Below are 23,119 nucleotides of genomic sequence, written 5' to 3' on the forward strand. Positions count from 1 at the left end.
AATTTTAAACTAGATTCTATTCTATTCTAAACACACACACACAACTACTATGTGTGTGTGTGTGTGTATGTGTGTTTATGTGTGTGTATTTGTATCCCAGTGAGCTCCCAAAGATTACACTCTGTAAGTTAAGATTTTACTGTCTCTCTTCACCCGTCTCTCTCCACCCGTCTCTCTCCACCTGTCTCTCTCCACCTGCCTCTCTCCACCTGTCTCTCTGTCTCTCCATTCAAATCAATTGATGTTTATTTGATGACGGTTATTACGACAGTATTTCCAAAGCTTGAGGGCAGGTAGCACTCAACAACAACAACAACAACAACAACAACAACATTAGATACAATAACAACACATCAACCTCATAATAATAACACTAATAACATTGACAACCAGTCTAATTTAACACCATAATAACAACAACAACAACAACAGTAAAAATATGAATAGTAACAATAAAAGTTAAAAGTAAGTCAATAATAATAAAAAGTACCAGTATGTAGAGGGCAGGTGGCTCTATGAAGCGTCCAGCTGGGGGCCACGGCCATCTTTATTCATCACAGTGCATGTCTGTCTCTACCACACCTGTCTTACACTGACCACACCTGTCTGTCTCTGCCCACACCTGTCTTACACTGACCATACCTGTCCAACACTGACCACACCTGTCCAACACTGACCACACCTGTCCAACACTGACCACACCTGTCCAACACTGACCACACCTGTCTTACTCTGGCCACACCTGTCTTACTCTGGCCACACCTGTCTTACTCTGCCCACACCTGTCTTACTCTGCCCACACCTGTCTTACACTGACCAAACCTGTCTTACTCTGACCACACCTGTCTTACTCTGACCACACCTGTCTTACGCTCACCACACCTGTCTTAACTGCCCACACCTGTCTTAACTGCCCACACCTGTCTTAACTGCCCACACCTGTCTTACACTGCCCACACCTGTCTTACACTGACCACACCTGACTTACTCTGCCCACACCTGTCTTAACTACCCACACCTGTCTTACTCTGACCACACCTGTCTTACTCTGACCACACCTGTCTTAACTGCCCACACCTGTCTTACTCTGCCCACACCTGTCTTACTCTGCCCACACCTGTCTTACACTGACCACACCTGTCTTACTCTGCCCACACCTGTCTTACTCTGCCCACACCTGTCTTACACTGACCACACCTGTCTTACTCTGACCACACCTGTCTTAACTGACCACACCTGTCTTACTCTGCCCACACCTGTCTTAACTGACCACACCTGTCTTACTCTGACCACACCTGTCTTACACTGACCACACCTGTCCAACACTGACCACACCTGTCTTACTCTGCCCACACCTGTCTTACACTGACCACACCTGTCTTACACTGACCACACCTGTTCAATACTGACCACACCTGTCCTACTCTGACCACACCTGTCTTACACTGACCACACCTGTCATACGCTGCCCACACCTGTCTTACTCTGACCACACCTGTCTTACACTGACCACACCTGTCTTACTCTGCCCACACCTGTCTTACTCTGCCCACACCTGTCTTACTCTGCCCACACCTGTCCTACACTGACCACACCTGTCTTACGCTGCCCACACCTGTCTTACACTGACCACACCTGTCTTACACTGACCACACCTGTCTTACACTGACCACACCTGTCCAACACTGACCACACCTGTCCAACACTGACCACACCTGTCTTACTCTGCCCACACCTGTCTTACTCTGCCCACACCTGTCCTACACTGACCACACCTGTCTTACACTGACCACACCTGTTCAATACTGACCACACCTGTCCTACTCTGACCACACCTGTCTTACACTGACCACACCTGTCCTACACTAACCACACCTGTCTATATATTGGTATATGTTGGATATTGGATATATTGGTATATATTGGAGGCAGATGATCGACCCCTAACGGGAGCAACCCAAAGAAGAAGAAGATATTGGTGGAGGTCTTCAGATCGACGTTTATCTGACGGTGGTCTGTAAGTGGTGTCTGTGGTGGGACAGTGAACACGCTGATGGAGGAGAGTGGTGTCCATGTCGTTGGTGCATGGTCAACGACACTAGTTCCATGATCTGAGCATGTACGTGAAGCTTCCTCTGATCCTACCATTCACATGTACAGGCCTTTAGTTGGGTTGTTTCTCTGGGGAGGGGTGGGGTTGAGGTACAGTGAAGGGGTGGGGTTGAGGTACAGTGGAGGTTGAGGTTCAGTGAAGTGGTGGGGTTGAGGTACAGTGGAGGGGTGGGGTTGAGGTACAGTGAAGGTGTGGGGTTGAGGTACAGTGAAGGGGTGGGGTTGAGGTACAGTAGAGGGGTGGGGTTGAGGTACAGTGGAGGTTGAGGTACAGTGGAGGGGTGGTGTGAAGGGGTGGGGTTGAGGTACAGTGAAGGTGTGGGGTTGAGGTAGAGTGGAGGGGTGGAGTTGAGGTACAGTGAAGGGGTGTAGTTGAGGTAGAGTGGAGGGGTGGGGTTGAGGTACAGTGGAGGGGTGGGGTTGAGGTACAGTGGAGGCTGAGGTACAGTGGAGGGGTGGTGTGAAGGGGTGGGGTTGAGGTACAGTGAATGGGGTGTGGTTGAGGTAGAGTGGAGGGGTGGGGTTGAGGTACAGTGGAAGGGTGGGGTTGATGTACAGTGGAGGTTGAGGTACAGTGGAGGGGTGGGGTTGATGTACAGTGGAGGGGTGGGGTTGAGGTACAGTGAAGGGGTGGGGTTGAGGTACAGTGGAGGGGTGGGGTTGAGGTAGAGTGGAGGGGTGGAGTTGAGGTACAGTGAAGGGGTGTGGTTGAGGTACAGTGGAGGGGTGGGGTTGAGGTACAGTGGAGGGGTGGGGTTGAGGTACAGTGGAGGCTGAGGTACAGTGGAGGGGTGGTGTGAAGGGGTGGGGTTGAGGTACAGTGAAGGTGTGGGGTTGAGGTACGGTGAAGGGGTGGGGTTGAGGTACAGTGAATGGTTGTGGTTGAGGTAGAGTGGAGGGGTGAGGTTGAGGTAGAGTGGAGGGGTGGGATTGAGGTACAGTGGAGGGGGGGGTTGAGGTACAGTGAAGGGGTGGGGTTCAGGTACAGTGAATGGGTGTGGTTGAGGTAGAGTGGAGGGGTGAGGTTGAGGTACAGTGGAGGGGGGGTTGAGGTACAGTGAAGGGGTGGGGTTCAGGTACAGTGAAGGGTTGGGTTTGAGGTAGAGTGGAGGGGTGGAGTTGAGGTACAGTGAAGGGGTGTGGTTGAGGTAGAGTGGAGGGGTGGTGTTGAGGTACAGTGGAGGGGTGGGGTTGAGGTACAGTGGAGGTTGAGGTACAGTGGAGGGGTGGTGTGAAGGGGTGGGGTTGAGGTACAGTGAAGGGGTGTGGTTGAGGTAGAGTGGAGGGGTGGGGTTGAGGTACAGTGGAAGGGTGGGGTTGATGTACAGTGGAGGTTGAGGTACAGTGGAGGGGTGTGGTTGATGTACAGTGGAGGTTTAGGTACAGTGGAGGGGTGGCGTGAAGGTGTGGGGTTGAGGTAGAGTGGAGGGGTGGGGTTGAGGTACAGTGAAGGTGTGGGGTTGAGGTACAGTGAAGGGGTGGGGTTGAGGTACAGTGAAGCTGTGGGGTTGAGGTAGAGTGGAGGGGTGGGGTGGGGTTGCGGTACAGTGGAGGGGTGGGGTTGATGTACAGTGGAGGGGTGGCGTGAAGGGGTGGGGTTGAGGTACACTGAAGGTGTGGGGTTGAGGTAGTTTGGGGGTGTGGGGTTGAGGTACAATGAAGGGGTAGGGTTGAGTACAGTGGAGGGGTAGGGTTGAGGTACAGTGGAGGCTGAGGTACAGCGGAGGGGTGGTGTGAAGGGGTGGGGTTGAGTACAGTGAAGGTGTGGGGTTGAGGCACAGTGGAGGGGTGGGGTTGAGGTACAGTGAAGGGGTGGGGTTGAGGTAGAGTGGAGGGGTGGGGTTGAGGTACAGTGGAAGGGTGGGGTTGATGTACAGTGGAGGTTGAGGTAGAGCAGAGGGGTGGCGTGAATGTGTGGGGTTGATGTAGAGTGGAGGGGTGGGGTTGAGGTACAGTGAAGGTGTGGGGTTGAGGTACAGCAGAGGGCTGGGGCTGGGGGAGAGTGGAGGGGTGGGGCTGAGGTACAGTGAAGGGGTGGGGTTGAAGTACAGTGAAGGTGTGGGGTTGAGATACAGTGGAGGGGTGGGGTTGAGGTACAGTGAAGGTGTGGGGTTGAGGTACAGTGAAGGTGTGGGGTTGAGGTAGAGTGGAGGGGTGGGGTTGAGGTACAGTGGAGGGGTGGGGTTGAGGTACAGTGGAGGAGTGGGGTTTGAGGTACCGTAGAGGTTGAGGTACAGCGGAGGGATGGTGTGAAGGGGTGAGGTTGAGGTACAGTGAAGGTGTGGGTTTGAGGTACAGTGAAGGTGTGGGGTTGAGGTACAGTGGAGGGGTGGGGTTGAGGTACAGTGGGGGAGTGGGGTTGAGGTACAGTGGAGGGGTGGGGTTGAGGTACAGTGGAAGGGTGGGGTTAGGGTTAGGGTTAGTGCCAGGTGTGGGGTCGGGGCCTGGCACCAGAGCCTGACTGCTCTACATTGGCTGGAGGACTCCTATTCTGGGTTCTGTTTGGTGGGAGTCTAGGATCCTCTGGGTGGAGGTCTAGAGGGTTAGTGTCCTCTGGATGTAGGTCTAGAAGGCTGGGATCCTCCGGGTGAAGATCTAGAGGGTTGGGATCCTCTGGGTGGAGGTCTAGAGGGCTGAGATCCTCTGGATGTAGGTCTAGAAGGCTGGGATCCTCTGGGTGGAGCTCTAGAGGGCTGGGATCCTCTGGGTGGAGGTCTAGAGGGCTGAGATCCTCTGGATGTAGGTCTAGAAGGATGGGATCCTCTGGGTGGAGGTGTAGAGGGACGGGATCTGGTAGGTTGGGGTCTGTTGGGTGGAGCTTTCCTCTGTCTTGCTTGGTGGGGTGTGTGATGTTGTAGTTGAGCTGAAGAATCTCCTCAATATAGTGTGGCTCTGCAACCATCCAGACGTAGTTCTGTGCCAGGTGTAGCTTGTGGTGTAGGTGCTCGGCCGTTAGTGTGGGGTGAAGGGCGATGGTGACGTGGGTCAGGCTGCCACCGTCTGTGGTGATCTTGTTGTTGATCTTGTTGATGGTGTCAGAGGGGACGTCTGTCCTTGGCAGTAGGGTGGAGATGATGGTGATGTTGGCTCTGGGAAACTCTCTGTGGGCTTTCCTAGCCACCTCCGTCAGGGCCTCTGTCACGCCCTCTCCCTTGTAACGCAGGTGGTTGGTGCCTGTGCGTATGATGATGTTGTCAGGCTGACGTAGATGGGTGTGGCAGAGAGAACTGGGCGTGTGTCTGGTGGCGGGTGGGGGTCTCTCTGAGGTTGAGAAGGTGTGTGTCAGTCGTCTGGTGGGGGGGGCTCCGCCCTGCTCTCCTCCTTCAACACATCCAGTTCATCTCATTCTGCTCAGGTGACCCAGGAACAGGCAGGAAGTCAGGACCAGGAACAGAGTCAGGACTGTTAACTTTTAGAAAGTGCCTCCTCTTTAGCTGTTAGCTTGAAAGCTCTACTTTTGTTATGAGATTTTTAATATTAACTCCCCTTCCAAGTCTTGATTATTTTATCCCATAGGTCTTGGTAGTTTTGTCCTCATTTTTTCTGTCCATAGGACGTCCTTTTCCTTCGTGTATCCCCTTTTCGTTTTTCTTATTCTCCAAGTTGTTCCCTAGTGGTGTGGCTGTGGCAGGTGCTCACTTAGCATCACTTAGCAACTTTTAGCAGCACTGAGCATCACTTCGCATCACTCAGCATCACTTAGCATCACTTAGCAGCACTTAGCATCACTGAGCATCACTTAGCATCACTTAGCATCACTTAGCAGCACTTAGCATCACTTAGCATCACTCAGCATCACTCAGCATCACTCAGCATCACTCAGCATCACTTAGCATCACTTAGCATCACTCAGCATCACTCAGCAGCACTGAGCATCACTCAGCATCACTTAGCATCACTTAGCATCACTTAGCATCACTCAGCATAACTCAGCATCACTTAGCATCACTTAGCATCACTCAGCATCACTCAGCAGCACTGAGCATCACTCAGCAGCACTTAGCATCACTTAGCATCACTTAGCATCACTCAGCATCACTCAGCCACACTTAGCATCACTTAGCAGCACTTAGCATCACTGAGCATCACTTAGCATCACTTAGCATCACTTAGCAGCACTTAGCATCACTTAGCATCACTCAGCATCACTCAGCATCACTTAGCATCACTTAGCAGCACTTAGCATCACTTAGCATCACTGAGCATCACTTAGCATCACTTAGCATCACTTAGCATCACTCAGCATCACTCAGCATCACTCAGCATCACTTAGCATCACTCAGCATCACTTAGCATCACTTAGCATCACTCAGCATCACTCAGCAGCACTGAGCATCACTCAGCAGCACTTAGCATCACTTAGCATCACTTAGCATCACTCAGCATCACTCAGCCACACTTAGCATCACTTAGCAGCACTTAGCATCACTGAGCATCACTTAGCATCACTTAGCATCACTTAGCAGCACTTAGCATCACTTAGCATCACTCAGCATCACTCAGCATCACTCAGCATCACTTAGCATCACTTAGCATCACTCAGCATCACTCAGCAGCACTGAGCATCACTCAGCATCACTCAGCATGACTTAGCATCACTCAGCATCACTTAGCATCACTTAGCATCACTCAGCATCACTCAGCAGCACTGAGCATCACTCAGCAGCACTTAGCATCACTTAGCATCACTTAGCATCACTCAGCATCACTCAGCCACACTTAGCATCACTTAGCAGCACTTAGCATCACTCAGCAGCACTGAGCATCACTTAGCATCACTTAGCATCACTCAGCATCACTCAGCAGCACTGAGCATCACTTAGCATCACTTAGCATCACTCAGCATCACTTAGCATCACTCAGCAGCACTGAGCATCACTTAGCATCACTCAGCATCACTTAGTATCACTTAGCATCACTTAGCATCACTTTCAGTCCAGTAGTAGTTCCAATGTTTCTGCAAAGTTACTCAGCTTTGCAGGAATTCTTCTTGGTTCATTTAAAACGAAACTTGTCATCGTACTCAATGAAAAAATAATGACTTTTAATGAATGTTGTAGGAGCTCATTTTCTGCTGCAACTGTCTCTCCCTGCCTGTCTGTCTCTCTCCACCTGTCTGTCCTCCAGACCACGTTCCCGGTGCGGGTATTTAAGCTGTTGGGGGTGGAGACTGTGATAGTGACCAACGCTGCCGGCTCATTGGCCGACAGCTTCCACGCCGGTGACATCATGATCATCAAGGACCACGTCAACTTCCCAGGGCTGTCGGGCTTGAGCCCCCTGAGCGGCGCCAACGACGACAAGTAACATGCAGTACTACTACATCCAGTACACATAGTACACGTAGTACACATAGTTCACATAGTACACGTCGTACACAAAGTGCTTAGAGATGGTGTAGTATTCATGTAGTATTTTTCATGTACTGCCAGGTTCGGCCCGCGCTTCCCACCCATGTCCAGTGTGTACGACCGCGAGCTGCGGCGCCTGGTGCTGGATATCGCCAAGCAGATGGGCGTGGCCCACTTCCTGCACGAGGGCGTTTACGCCATGGTGGGCGGGCCCAACTTCGAGACGGTGGCTGAGGCCCGCCTCCTACACCGTCTGGGGGTGGATGCCGTGGGTATGTCCACACACTGTACACGAACTGTACTCACACTGTACCAGGGGTGTCCAAACGTTTTTCACTGAGGATCACATACAGAAAAATATGCAAAGGGCGGGGCTACTCACTAGACCATATGGCCACACCTCCAGTGTATTAAAGTTAGTCAAATCAATCAAATGTAGGTCAATTATGCTTGATAATTGAATATGCTTCAAAAAAAAAAGGCCCACATCACAGCTTTCCATGAATGAGTTTTCATTTATTTTGTTGCAAAAATGGTTGTCAGCACATTGTGAAAACAGCAGCCTCTGATTGGTTCTTAGTCAGGATGCTGATCCCCCTTCACAACTCTGTATACAGGGGGGGAAATAAGGGGAAAAGGGGATGGTGTATTCGAGGTTGTTATGCAAATATATTATTGGGCTTGTTAACACATCAACTAACGTTTGTTATAACATGTTATCAACTTTAATTGACTGAATTTATGAAGTATTGGTCTCATTAACACATGACTACTGTGTCATATATTTTTAACTCACTCACCTCATGGGAGCAGCGTTGCACTCAGCTGGAGCCGTGATGCTGCTCTTTGGCTGCAGCTCAGGACTAAGTTTGAGATGTGAAGGAGATCACAGAGATGGCTGTCGGCCATTTTGGTTGTCAAGCTGCTTTTGTTCAGTGTTAACAGAGAACATGTTTGCTCTCATACGGATGTTGAGCTGAACTGACTCGTCTTTTTCTTTGCGTGGCGTCTCCTTCAGAGGAAACTCTGCCTTGTCCAAGCTCTGCTAGAAGTCGGGTCGGGAGAGAAGCTGAAGTTGATTCCTCAGAGAATCATCACTGCATTTCCATAAGTTGTAACTGCAGACTCTTCCACTTCTTCTGCATCCATCAGGAGGTAGAGCGGGTCATCTAGTAAGCAGCTGGTTCGATCCAAGGCTTTTCCTGGTAGCGTGCTGATGTGTCCTTGAGCAAGACATTTAACCCCCTAACTGCTCCCCAGGCGCCTCTACATGGCAGCCACTGCTCCTAGACACCTCAGATACTAGGACGGTAAATGCAGATAAATTGCGTATTTCCCCGTTGTGGGACTGATTAGGCTTTATAAATAACATTTCTTAATGATTGAAAAATCTTGAAGCTCTGACTGAATTCTGTCATGAGAGATGTGATCACAGACACATGTTTCCTCTTTTTAGCAGAAAGCTTGGCCTTTGGAAAAGCTCATTTGATTTTGGACAGAGTGGGGAGGTGCAACATTGAAGTTGCGTAGTTCACACAGAGGCTCTCATGTGCTCATAAAGTTGGGGTTCAAGCTGCTCTCTGCCTTGTAGACTCTTGTTCAGTGTGTTCAGATGGTAAGTGTGGAAAAGGAAAAAGGAAAAATGCAATCAATAAGTGTCTTAAATCCTAAAACAAAGGAATTTCAACCTGGACTATCAAAGCTTACACAATATGTCTCCGCCAAAGGACCGTTACCACCTAACAACCCGCTGTCACCAGATGTGATCAAAAGGCAAACTGAGCTGTGGTGTATGGATGCCTCTAAACATCAGCACAATCCACGTGAGCTACAGCAAGGAACATTGGAATCAGCTGACTATAGGCAGCAGTTGACAACCGAACAACAAAGGCCTTTCACAGACCAGCCAGCCAATGGAACTCGTTCCCCCGATCTACTGGCCATTATGCAAAGGCAAAATGACATCACCGCTGCCCTGGTTCGCCAACACCATACATCATCTCTGCCATCAAGAGAGATTCCTGTGTTTGATGGGGACCCTCTCCAGTTCAGACCGTTCATTAAAGCCTTTGAACAAGGTGTGGAAAGCAAAGCGGAAAGTGCAGACTGTCTTTATCTAGAGCAGTTCACCAGAGGACAGCCACAAGAGTTGACGCGTAGCTGTCAGCATATGCCGCCTGACCATGGCTACAAAGTGGCAAAGGGTCTTTTGCAGGAACACCATGGCAACCCATACAAGGTGGCCATAGCTTATATGAACAAGGCCTTGGCCTGGCAAGCAGTTTAGGCTGAGGATGTGAACGCACTGCAAGACTACTCCTTGTTTTTACGTGGCTGTTGCAATGTAATGGGGGAGCTTCATTACATGCAGGAACAATATGAGGACCATTATCTCCAAGCTGCCATTTAAGATGAGAGAGCAATGGAGAACTACAGCTCATGACATCATGGAAAGGACTCATGACCGAGCCCACATCACTGACTTGGTCCAGCTTATCGAACGCCGTGTCAAAATCCTTTCGGACCCTCTGTTTGGCGACAAACAGGATCCACCTACTGCCTCTGCAACAAGGCCTCCATCAAGATTTAATTCACAGCCCAGGAGCCATGTAAAGGCTAACATTGTTGCTACTGCTGTGACTTTCAAGGATCTGTCTGAGGACATAAAGGAGCAACTGTTGGGCACAGGGCACAGTGAGGAAGCTAAGTGCCTTTGTTGTGATCGTCGCCACCTTGTGGAGGAGTGCAAGCAGTTTACATCGTCTGACCAGCTATGGACACTTATCACCTGGTCCCCGGTCGTCCACGTATGCTGCCCACTGCTCCTGGCTGTGGCCTCGGAGGAAGGACAGGCCAGGATGGTTCAATGCAGAGGAACCATTTCACCGGCACCATCCAAAGCATGTGCATGTGTGTGTGTGTGCAAGCATGTGTTGTAGTGTGGTGTGTTGTGTGACAAATAAAGACTGTTTCTTCTGTTTCTTTTCTACAGCCAAAGAGCACAAGGAGAAGATCCTCTTCCTGAGGCAAAAGGGAGTTTGTTTTGCATGTCTACATGTTGGCCACATAAGCAGGGACTGTGAGAGTCGCTTGGCATGTAAAATCTGTGGACAATCTCACCATACTGTGCTGCACATTAAAAGACCACTGACTCAGGAACAGTTAAGAGCCTCACCTGGCCAGCAACAGTCCCCTCCTGAAACATGTGGACATACAGGGGCCGGTAAGGACCAGTGTTTGCTATCCATCCTTCCTGTCAAGGTGAAGTCTGCAAAGGGAAGCCATGTAATTTCAACGTATGCCTTTCTAGATGCTGGAAGTTCAGCCACATTCTGCTCTAAACGCCTGATGCAGAAGTTGAAAATCACAGGCCAAGGAACAAGTTTCCTATTGCGCACAATGGGGCAAGAAAAGGTTGTCTCAGAATATGCTTTGTCAGGTCTGGAGGTGTCTGATCTGGACGGTAATAAATTTTATACCCTCCCTGAGGTATTCACACAGAAAGAAATGCCAGTCACTGTGGATAATATGATAAGGTCTGAGGATCTAGCTAAGTGGCCTTATCTCTCAAAGGTGTGCATCCCAAGCGTGAAGGCAGATGTTGACCTGTTAATTGGAACTAACGCACCCAAGGTACTAGAACCCTGGGAGGTCATCAATAGCTGCCAGAATGGCCCTTACGCTATTAGGACAGTGCTGGGATGGGTGGTTAATGGCCCACTGAGTGGAAACAGTGATGAATCATTGTCCTCCGCCACAGTGAGCCGCATCTCTCTGCAAAGGCTCGAAGACATGCTTGTTAGTCAATACAACCATGATTTCAGTGAGAAGGCTACAGAGGAAAAGGAAATGTCTCGAGACTACATCAAATTCATGGAGATCATGGAGCATTCAGCAGTGCTGCAAGATGGAAGGTACTGTTTAAAGTTACCCTTCAAGAAAAAGGGTGTTTCTCTGCCCAAAAACTTGGCTGTGGTGAAGCAAAGGATGCAGGGCTTAAGAAGAAGGTTCTTGAGTAGTGACAGCTTGCACCAGGAGTACGCACAGTATGTGAATAGCCTTATCGCTAACAACTACGCAGAGCCTGTGCCCCAGCAGAAGCTTCAAGGCGAACCTGGCAGAGTGTGGTACATCCCCCACCATGCGGTCCATCACCCAAGGGAAGGAACCCTTCGGGTTGTGTTTGATTTTGGAGCCACCTTTCAAGGAGCATCATTGAAATATGAACTGCTTCAGGGCCCTAACCTTACCAGCTCACTGCTTGGAGTCCTGTTTCGCTTCAGAGAGGAACCTGTAGCATTCATGGGCGATATACAAGCCATGTTTCACCAGGTAAAGGTTGCAGAAGAAGACCGGGACTTCCTGGTGGCCAAATGGAGACGTCACTAAGGACCTGGTGGAGCACAGGATGACCATTCACCTGTTTGGTGCTGTGTCCTCTCCAAGCTGTGCAAGCTATGCGCTGAAAAAAGGCGCTGAAGATCATCAGTCTGAGTTTGGTGCCAGTGTATGTCAAGCTGTCAAGAAAAACTTTTATGTGGATGATTCTTTGAAGATCTCAGCCACCGAAGGGGATGCTATCCAGATGATCCAAGACCTAACTGCACTGTGCCAGAGGGAGGTTTTGTCTTGGAGAAGTGGACTAGCAACAGCCGCTCTGTCTTACAGGCCATCCCAACAGAGCGAAGGGCTAAGGAGTAAAAGGAATTTGATCTGGATCGAGACAAGCTGCCAGTAGATAGAGCTTTGGGTCTACTGTGGTGCATAGAAACCGACTCTTTCAAATTTAAGATCGAGGTGAGGCAACAGGCATTTACCAGACGTGGTATGCTGTCAACCATCTGCTCAGTGTATGACCCCCTAAACCTCCTGGCACCAGTGACACTGCCTGCGAAGATGATGCAGCAGGAACTATGCAGAAGAGGATGTGCATCGGATGACGCCTTGCCACCTGACATCTTAAGCCAGTGGAAAGCATGGTTGGAAGACCTGGACCAGCTCAATGCATTCGAGATACCCAGATGTGTCAAGCCAGTGGACATCAGGGAAGTTGCTGAGGCCCAGCTACATCACTTCGCCGACACCAGTGAAGTTGGATATGGGACTGTCACATACTTGAGGATGTTGAGCCAGCAATGTCACATCCAAGTCGCCTGTCTGCTCGGCAAGGCTAGAGTGACGCCACTGAAGGCTATAACTATTCCACGACTGGAGTTGACAGCAGCAGTCCTTTCTGTACGGGTAGACTCAATGCTAAAGGTGGAACTCAATTTCATGTTGGAAGATTCTGTCTTTTGGACAGACAGTACCGCAGTTCTAAAGTAGAAAAGAAGAAACAGTCTTTATTCATCACGCAACACACAACACTATAACACATGCTTGCACACACACTTTAATGGTGGCCGGTGAAATGGATTCTCTGCTTTTGACCCATTCTGGGTTGTCCTTCCTCCGGGGGCACAGCCAGGAGCAGTGGGCAGCATACGTGGACGCGCCCGGGGACCAGGTGATAAATGTCCATCGCTGGTCAGACAATGATGGTGCATGTTTTTGGTGGGGGTCCTTACTGACGGGAGGTGGAGGAAACCCCATGTGAGCACGGGGAGAACATGCAAACTCCACACAGAAAGGCTCCTATTTGGGAGATAACCCACCGGAGCACGGTGCCAACAGCGCCCCAGGCGGGAATCGAACCCAGGACCTTCTTGCTGTGAGGCAGCAGTGCGATGCACTGCGCCACCGTGCCACAAGTACATTAAGAACGAGGATAGACGGTTTCACACATTCGTGGCTCATAGAATCTCAACCATCCGAGAGGCATCAGAACCCTGGCAATGGAGGCATGTCTGCTCCAAAGACAATCCGGCTGATGACGCATCGAAAAATGAGTCAAAACCCTTTACCCTTCCGGGTCAAACACCTGCCAACAACATGGTATTTCCTACCTATATACCTGAGGTCAATTTGCAGACATGTGCCACCCAGTGTTACACAAACAAAATTACAACATGAATTCAAAACAGCATTTTGGCTCTTACAATAAGATCAACTAAAAAAGCCAGGTCTGCCACCACAGAGGGTCACTCAGCTCATGAAGAGCTCGGTCCTTCCCTTTCAAATACTGGTCGATTTCTGATTTCAGGGAATAAAAACACTGTAGCACGGACCCGCGACTTAGCCAGCGCACATGAGAATGGTGGAGTAGGTCCCCGTGTTCAGCATCGACATCAGATAGGAAAGCTTGAAATTCTCTGTGGTCGAGCCTTCGTGCTCAAATTATTTTGACAGTTTTCACAACAGTGTTGATCCCATCACCAAGCTGCACTGTCTTGGCACAGAGGGCTTCCTGGGGGATGATACAGGGCATTTTAACAGCCTCACCTCCACTCTCTTGCACCTTGGCGCACACCATGTAGGCCATTCCTTTATGCTTGCCTGTTATTGCCGGAGCTCCATCCGTTGTAACTCCACACAGCTTGTCCCATTTAGCTCCTCCGTAATGCAAAAGTTATCGTCAACTCCCTGCAAGCGCAAGTTTGATGTGTGGGCCATATTCCATTCTATTGTGTAACTTGCTGCAGGCCTATTAAAAATGGATCACGGGCCGCAGCTGGCCCGTGGGCTGTAGTTTGGACACCCCTGATCTAGAGCCACTGTAATATACACACACTGTACACACACTGTACACACACTGTAACACACAGTAACACACTGTAACACACTGTTACACACTGTAACACACTGTAACACACTAACACACTGTAACACGCACTGTAACACACTGTAACACACACTGTAACACACTGTACACACTCTTTAACACACTGTATTGTGAGTAGTATTTGTGTACTGTGTTCCAGGAATGAGTACTGCTCCTGAGGTTCTGGTGGCGTCGCACTGTGGACTGCGGGTCTTTGGTCTGTCCCTCATCACCAACAAGGTATGACGTCACACTAGTACAACACACTACGACTACTTCTACTACTACTACTACTACTAATACATACTACTACTACACACTAGTACTACACACTCCTACTTCTACTTCTTCAACACACTACTACTACTACTACACACTACTACTACTACTACTACTACTACTATGACTACACATTACTACTACTACTACTACTACTACTACTACTACTACTACTACTACTACTAATACACACTAGTACTACACACTACTACTACTACTACAACCTAGTACTACACACTAGTACTACACACTCCTAGTACTACTACTACACACTACTACTACTACTACTACTACTACACACTACTACTACTACTACTACTACTACTACTACTACTACTACACATTAGTACTATACACTACTATTACACACTAGTACTACACAATACTCCTACACGCTAGTTCTACACACTACTTCTATTACACACTAGTACTACACTCTAGTACTACACACTACCACTAGTACTGCACACTTCTACTAATACTAGTACTTGTAATACTACTCCACACTAGTACTACACACTCCTACTACTATATCTACACACTACTACTACACACTAATATCACACACTAGTACTACTACTACTACTACTACTACTACACACTAGTACTACACACTAGTACTACACACTACTACTACTACTACTACTACTACACACTACTACTACACACTAGTTCTACACACTACTACTACTAATACACACTACTACTACTAAGCACTATTACTACACACTAAAACTACCCTCTCGTACTACACATTTCTACTACACATTAGTACTACACACTACTACTGCTACTGCTACTAATACTACTGCTACGCACTAGTACTACACACTACTACTAGTACTACTACTACTACACATGACCAGTACATACTAGTACTCGTACTACTCCAACACACTACTCCTACACGCTATTACTAAACACTACTACTGCGACTACTATTTCACCCAACTATTACTACACACTAGTACTACACACTACTACTAGTACTGCTACTACACACTACCAGTACATACTAGTACTCATACTACTGCTACACACTACTCCTACACGCTATCACTAAACACTACTACTGCGACTACTATTTCACCCTACTAATACTACACACTAGTACTACACACTACTACTAGTACTACTACTACTACTACGACTACACACTAGTACTAGTACTACACAACACTACTACATGCATATACTAAACACTACGACTACTACACACTAATACTACACACTTCTACTCCTACACACTACTACTACTACTACTTCTACACACTAGTACCTAAGACTACTACTACTACTACTACTACTACTACTACTACTACTACTACTACACACTACTACACACTAGTACTACACACTAATACTACTGCTACTACTACACACTACTACACACTAGTACTACACACTAATACTACTGCTACTACTACACACTAGTACTATACACTATTACTACTAGTACTACACACTACTACTACACACTAGTACTACACACTAGTACTACACACTACTACTACTACTACTACCACTACTACTACTAAACACTACTACTACACACTAGTACTACACACTACTACTAGTACTACTACTACACACTACGACTACATACTTGTACTAGTACTACTACACACTACTACTACATGCTAGTACTAAAGCTACTACTACTATTACTACGCACTAATACAACACACTAGTACTACACACTAGTACTACTACTACAAAGTATTACTACAAATTAACTGATCATGGTATTGATCATGGTATTGATCATGTGACTGTGCTATTGATCCTGCAGGTGGTGAAGAGCTACGACGACTCTCAGAGCGTGAAGCATGACAGCGTCCTGGAGGTGGCAGCGCTGCGCTCACACACTCTGCTGCAGCTCATTAGTGAACTCGTTAGCAGGATGGACGAGAACAACAACACACACACCTAACACACACCTAACACACACCTAACACACACCTAACACACACCTAACACACACACACACCTAACACACACACCTAACACACACACACACACCTAACACACACACACACACACACACACCTAACACACACACACCTAACACACACACACACACACACACACACCTAACACACACACACACACACACACACACACCTAACACACACCTAACACACACACCTAACACACACACCTAACACACACCTAACACACACCTAACACACACACACACCTAACACACACACACACACACCTAACACACACACACACACCTAACACACACACCTAACACACACCTAACACACACACACACCTAACACACACACACACACCTAACACACACACACACCTAACACACACACACACACACCTAACACACACACACACACACCTAACACACACCTAACACACACACACACCTAACACACACACCTAACACACACACACCTAACACACACCTAACACACACACACACCTAACACACACACACACACACACACACCTAACACACACACACACACCTAACACACACCTAACACACACACACCTAACACACACACACCTAACACACACACACACCTAACACACACACACCTAACACACACACACACACACCTAACACACACACACACACACACCTACACACACACACACACACACCTACACACACACACACACACACACACACACACCTAACACACACACACACCTAACACACACACACACACACCTAACACACACACACACACACACACACACACACACACACCTAACACACACACACCTAACACACACACACACACACACACACACACACACCTAACACACACCTAACACACACACACACACCTAACACACACACACACCTAACACACACACACACCTAACACACACACACACCTAACACACACACACCTAACACACACACCTAACACACACACACACACCTAACACACACACACCTAACACACACACACCTAACACACACACACCTAACACACACACACACCTAACACACACACCTAACACACACACACACACACACACCTAACACACACACACACACACACACACACACACCTAACACACACACACACCTAACACACACACACACACACACACACACCTAACACACACACACACACACACACACACACACACACACACCTAACACACACACACCTAACACACACACACACACACACACACCTAACACACACACACACGCACACACACACACACACCTAACACACACACACACACACACACACCTTACACACACACACTCACACACACACACACACATTTAAATGTTATTTAAATATATTTGTTATAAAAACGAATGATATTTATTGATTTAGATGCTAATCTCTTGTCGTAGTGACTTCCTGCTAATGTTAATATATCACACTTTACACACTAATAACAATAATAATAATAATAATAATATGGATAATAAAACAAAATAATACAAATATAATAATAATAATTTATTGTATTGGTGCTTGTTCTCCCTTTGTTGTTCTGTTTTATTTCTGACGTGTTTCAAGATGATTAAAATACTTGTCAAAACTTCCTGTCGGTTTCCTGTTTCCTGTGTTTCTGTTTCCTGTTTCCTCTGTTTCCTCTGGTTCCTGTTCCCTGTGTTTCTGTTTCCTGTTTCCTCTGCAACTTCCTGTGGAAGTACATTGATACTAGAATTGTCTTTTGGTACAACCGAGCCGACGCGCCCGCGGACACGACTCGCCATGACTGACCACCTGGCAGCCGAAAAGATGAAAGTCTAAAGTGAGAAAAAGAAGGAGGAAGAAAGTACATTTACATTTACATTTACATTTACATTTACATTTAGTCATTTATCAGACGCTTTTATCCAAAGCGACTTACAAGGGAGAATAACATTCAAGCTACATTGCGACAGAGATTAGTGTAACAACAACATTCGTGTAACAATAAATACTACAATAAATAATAATAAATAATACAATAAATACTACAATAAATAATAATAAATAATACAATAAATACTACCGGCGCTTCAGTGCAAAGTGCAGCCCAAGGACGGATGAACAGACACCCGTTGTGAAAAGTTTTGGAAAACGCATTGAAGCCAATACAACAGCAGTGAGAGAAAACCAGGAGGAAATTGTTGCTCTTCAGGATAAAACTGTGGATCTTGAGAGAGAAGACTCACGTGCTGAGCAAGCGCGATACAAAGCAAGATGGAATCTGCGGCTGATTGTTTCTGCAAAAAGATGGAGAAGAACAAGAGAACGGTCGTTGGGAAACAGGAGTAGAAGCACGGTCTGTGAAGCCACACTGTCCACCACCTGGAAGCAAAGGACAACGCTGCTGCCTCAGACAGCACACCAAGACAAACATAATCCAGTCGTTATGAGAAGTGTCTGGATGAGAAGTGACGCAGCGTCCTCCGTCCAGGGATGGCGTCATAACTGTGATGGAGGAGGTCAGCGGGTCTGGAGGTCAGCAGGTCAGGAGGTCAGGAGGTCTGAAGGTCTGGAGGTCAGGAGGTCTGGAGGTCTGAAGGTCAGGAGGTCTGGAGGTCTGGAAATCAGGAGGTCTGGAGGTCTGAAGGTCAGGAGGTCTGGAGGTCTGAAGGTCAGGAGGTCTGGAGGTCTGAAGGTCAGGAGGTCTGGAGGTCTGGAAATCAGGAGGTCTGGTATCATGTTTGGACTGATGACGTGAAGCTTTGATGCGTCTGACGCTCGTCTTGTGTGGTAAGGAGTTCATGCTTCATCCTTTCCATCCAGTCCAACAACTGATTGAAGAACTTGAAGTAAAAAAGTAGGTTTTGGGTAAATGGGCGTGGCTCCAATTTCAAGTTAGAGAGTTTGCAATCAAGAAAAACAATATTATTGTAAACGTAATAAGCAGAAGCAGCGAGACATTCCAGGAGAAAACCTGTTAAATAAAACAGTTTAAATCGGTAGAAAACATGTTAAATAACATAACATGTTTAAATCCAGACGGACAGAAAGACAGGCAGACTGACAGGCAGACAGACAGACAGACAGATAGGCAGATAGACAGAAAGACAGACAGGCAGAATGCTTATTTTATAGTTAGACTGATAAACCCATATTTGGAATCCAGGTTTTGCTTCTAAATGCAGCTTCTTTGACATCACACTGAGGGTTCCGGAACCCAGCTCATGGGGGGGTCCTGGGCCCCTGGGCGTCATTTCAGATGTTTGGCTCAGAAGTAAAGCATCATGAGCGTGGACCCCTCCCAGGACCTCTGGGTGGACCACTGGGCCAACTCGGACCTGGTCCTCGTGGTCGTGGTCCTCGGATCCTGCGTCCTACTAGTTCTGCTCGCAGTCTGTTGGATCATCAGGAAGAACGCAGCCCACAGGAGTAGGGCCAGGTAGGACCCTAGGTCCAGAAGGGGGCAGAAGTTCGAGAAGGGTGTAACAGGTTTAAGTAGGACCCACGGTCCAAAAGGGAGATGGCAGTAGGTCTAGGTAAGAGGTCCAGAAGGGGGTAGCGGGTTTGAGTTGGAGCCAAGGTCCAGAAGGGGGATGGCAGCAATTCCAGGTAGGACTCCAAGTCCAGAAGGGGGATAGCAGCAGATCTAGGATCGTAGGGCTAGAAGGGGGCAGCAGGTCTCGGATCATAGGTCAAGAAGGGGGCAGTAGGTCTTGGATCGTAGGACAAGAAGATGGCAGCAGGTCTACTGTCGTAGGTTCAAACAGGTCTAGGATCATAGGTCCAGAAGGGAGCAGCCGGTCTAGTATCGTAGGTCCAGAAGAGGGCAGCAGGTCTAGTATCGCAGGTCCAGAAGGGGGCAGTACGTCTAGGATCGTAGGTCCAGAAGGGGGCAGAAGGTCCAGTATCGTAGTTCCAGAAGGGGGCAGCAGGTCTAGTATTGTAGTTCCAGTAGGGGCAATAGGTCTAGTATTGTAGGTCCAGAAGGGGGTAGCAGGTCTTGTATTGTAGTTCCAGAAGGGGGCAGCATGTCTAGTATCGTAGGTTCAGAAGGGGGTAGTAGGTCTAGGATTGTTGGTCCAGAAGGGGGCAGCAGATCTAGTATCGTGGGTTCAGAAGGGGGCAGCAGGTCTAGGGTATTAGGTCCAGAAGGGGCATGGGGTCTAGGATAGTAGGTCCAGAAGGTGGCAGCAGGTCCAGGATTGGGATGATTCAAGATTCAAGAGGTTTATTCGTCACATACATATACATACTTTCATACATATATGCAGTGAAATGTAATGCAACGCTCCCGTCCTAGGAAAATTTCTTTCTACTAGACCAACTAACAGATTCCTAAAACGTAATACAGTCGAATACTTATAGAATAAAATAAAAATATATTGAATAAAATAAAATAAAATAAAATTTAAGGGAATAGATATAGGGAATAGACTTATGTATATGGGATAGGCAATTATGTATATACAGATATGTGCATTAAAGTGGCATGTGAATGAAGTGAGGTAGTGTTTGTGGGATATCACAGCACTGTATACAACAGTACGGCGCAGCAATATGGTAACACCGATCAACCCAGAACAGTGACACAGTATGCGGTACAGTATACTACATACAATACAGAAGGTAGTGGAGCCTAGTGCATGGCTCAGTTAGGACCCCTGGTGAGGTCAGCGTTGACAGTTCTAATGGCTTGAGGGAAAAAACTCTGTCTCAGTCTCTCTGTTCTCGCTGTGTGACTGCGGAGGCGCTTGCCTGACCACAGCAGCTGGAACAGTCCGTTGTTGGGGTGATGAGGATCCTTCATGATCCTGCAGCTCTGCTACTACACCTCCTGGTGTAGAAGTCCTGCAGGGAGGGGAGGGTAGTTCCAGTTGAACGTTGGGCTGAACGCAACACCCTTTGCAGGGCCCGCCTGTCCTGAGCAGTACAGTTCGCAAACCAGGCAGTGATGTTGCCTGTCAGGATGCTCTCCACTGCTCCAGAGTAGAAGGACTTGAGGATCCTCACCGAGACCCAGAATTTCCTCAGCTGCCTGAGGTGGTAAAGACGCTGCCTCGCCTTTCTCACCAGAGTGTCTGTATGAACAGTCCATGTTAAGTCCTCTGTGATGTGGACTCCCAGATATCTGAAGCTGCTCACCCTATCGACAGAAGTCCCATCAATCCACAAGGGCGCGTGCGTCCTCGATTGTAATCCTCTCCTAAAGTCCACAATCAGCTCCTTGGTTTTGCTGATGTTCAGGTGTAGGCTGTTGTCCTGGCACCAGAGTGACAGGTCAGCCACCTCCTCGCGGTAGGCCTTCTCATCGCAGTCGGTGATCAGGCCCATGACAACAGTGTCGTCAGCAAACTTGATGATGGTGTTGGAGCTGGACCTGGCCACACAGTCATGTGTGTGCAGGGAGTACAGTAGGGGGCTGAGGACACAGCCCTGGGGGGGATCCTGTATTCAGGGTGAGGGAGCTTGACATGTGCTTCCCCACCCTAACCACCTGGGGCTGGGCTGTGAGGAAGTCCTGGACCCAGGCACACAGCGGAGTATTCAATCCGAGCTCCTGCAGCTTGACAGCCAGTCTGGTGGGGACTATGGCGTTGAAAGCTGAACTGTAATCAATGAACAGCATTCTCACATAGGCCCCCTTCTGGCCATCCAGGTGCGTGAGCGTGGTGTGCAGTACCTGGGAGACCGCGTCATCTGTGGATCTGTTCTGCTGGTACGCAAACTGCAACGTGTCCGAGGTGCGGGGGAGGGAGGCGCAGATATAATCCTTAATCAGCCTCTCGAAACACTTCATGACCACCGAGGTGAGGGCCATCGGACGGTAGTCATTCAGGCAGGCAGGAGACACGATCTTCGGGACAGGAACGACGGTGGACCTCTTGAAGCAGGACGGGACCACTGATTCAGCCAGGGGGATGTTGATCATTGTAGTGAACACCGGAGCTAGCTGGTTAGCACAGGTCTTTAGTACTCGCCCAGATATGCCGTCTGGGCCGCAGCTTTCCTGGTGTTCACCCGCCTCAGAGCCCTCCTGACCTCCTGCATGGACACTGAGAGTGCGCGCTCATCCCCAGCGGTGTAACTACAATTAGCCGGCAAGAGAGCGCTGCTGTTGCCAGACTCAAACCGCGCATAAAAGGAGTTTAGTTCGTTGGCTAGGGAGGCTTCCACACTCGTGGCTGGGAAGGAGCTGCTTTTGTAGTTTGTTATCGTCTGCAGCCCCTGCCACAGGCGTCTGGTGTCCCCCTGCTCCATCTGTAGCTCCACAGTCTCTCTGTACGTCCATTTAGCGTCCTTCACCGCCCTCCGCAGATTGTATGACGCCGCTTTGTAATTGTCCATAATTCCGGATACAAGATGGTCGTTGTAAGCGGCGGTGCGAGCATTCAGAGCGCAGCGGATGGATTTATCAACTTACGGTTTCTGGTTTGTAAATATCCAAACTTTCACCGTGGGAACGATGCTGTCTGCTAACGTAGCCACGAAGCTCAACGCTACGTCCGCAAACCCGCTGCCGTCACTTGAACTTGATTGGAACATGTCTACGTCAGCGAGTGTGTCCTGAAGCGCAGCTTCTGATTGGTCCGTCCACCGCTTCACTTCCCTCGTCACCACCAGTTCTCGCGTGATCAGAGGCCTGTAAATGGAAACCAGCGAAATCGTGGCATGATCTGATTTCCCGAAAGCAGGGAGCGAGACGGTCTTGTATCCGTTCTTGTATGGTGTCTAGCAATGGTCCAAAGTTCTATCTCCCCTGG

At 48.5% G+C, this 23,119-nt stretch overlaps 1 protein-coding gene across 1 annotated transcript in view; it reads left to right on the forward strand.

The window, feature by feature from the left end:
• Positions 1–17,569, forward strand: part of pnp4a (purine nucleoside phosphorylase 4a) — a 19,302-nt gene extending 1,733 nt beyond the window's left edge. Inside the window, exons 4-7 of the mRNA XM_080000161.1 lie at positions 7,240–7,415; positions 7,545–7,735; positions 14,324–14,403; positions 16,235–17,569. Coding sequence (XP_079856287.1) covers positions 7,240–7,415; positions 7,545–7,735; positions 14,324–14,403; positions 16,235–16,375 — 588 coding nt within the window. The 3' untranslated portion in view covers positions 16,376–17,569. The remainder of the gene's footprint in view (positions 1–7,239; positions 7,416–7,544; positions 7,736–14,323; positions 14,404–16,234) is intronic.
• Positions 17,570–23,119: the final 5,550 nt, after the last annotated feature.

This window comes from Zeus faber (assembly GCF_960531495.2).
Source record: "Zeus faber genome assembly, chromosome: 5".
In the NCBI taxonomy this organism is placed as follows: domain Eukaryota; kingdom Metazoa; phylum Chordata; class Actinopteri; order Zeiformes; family Zeidae; genus Zeus; species Zeus faber.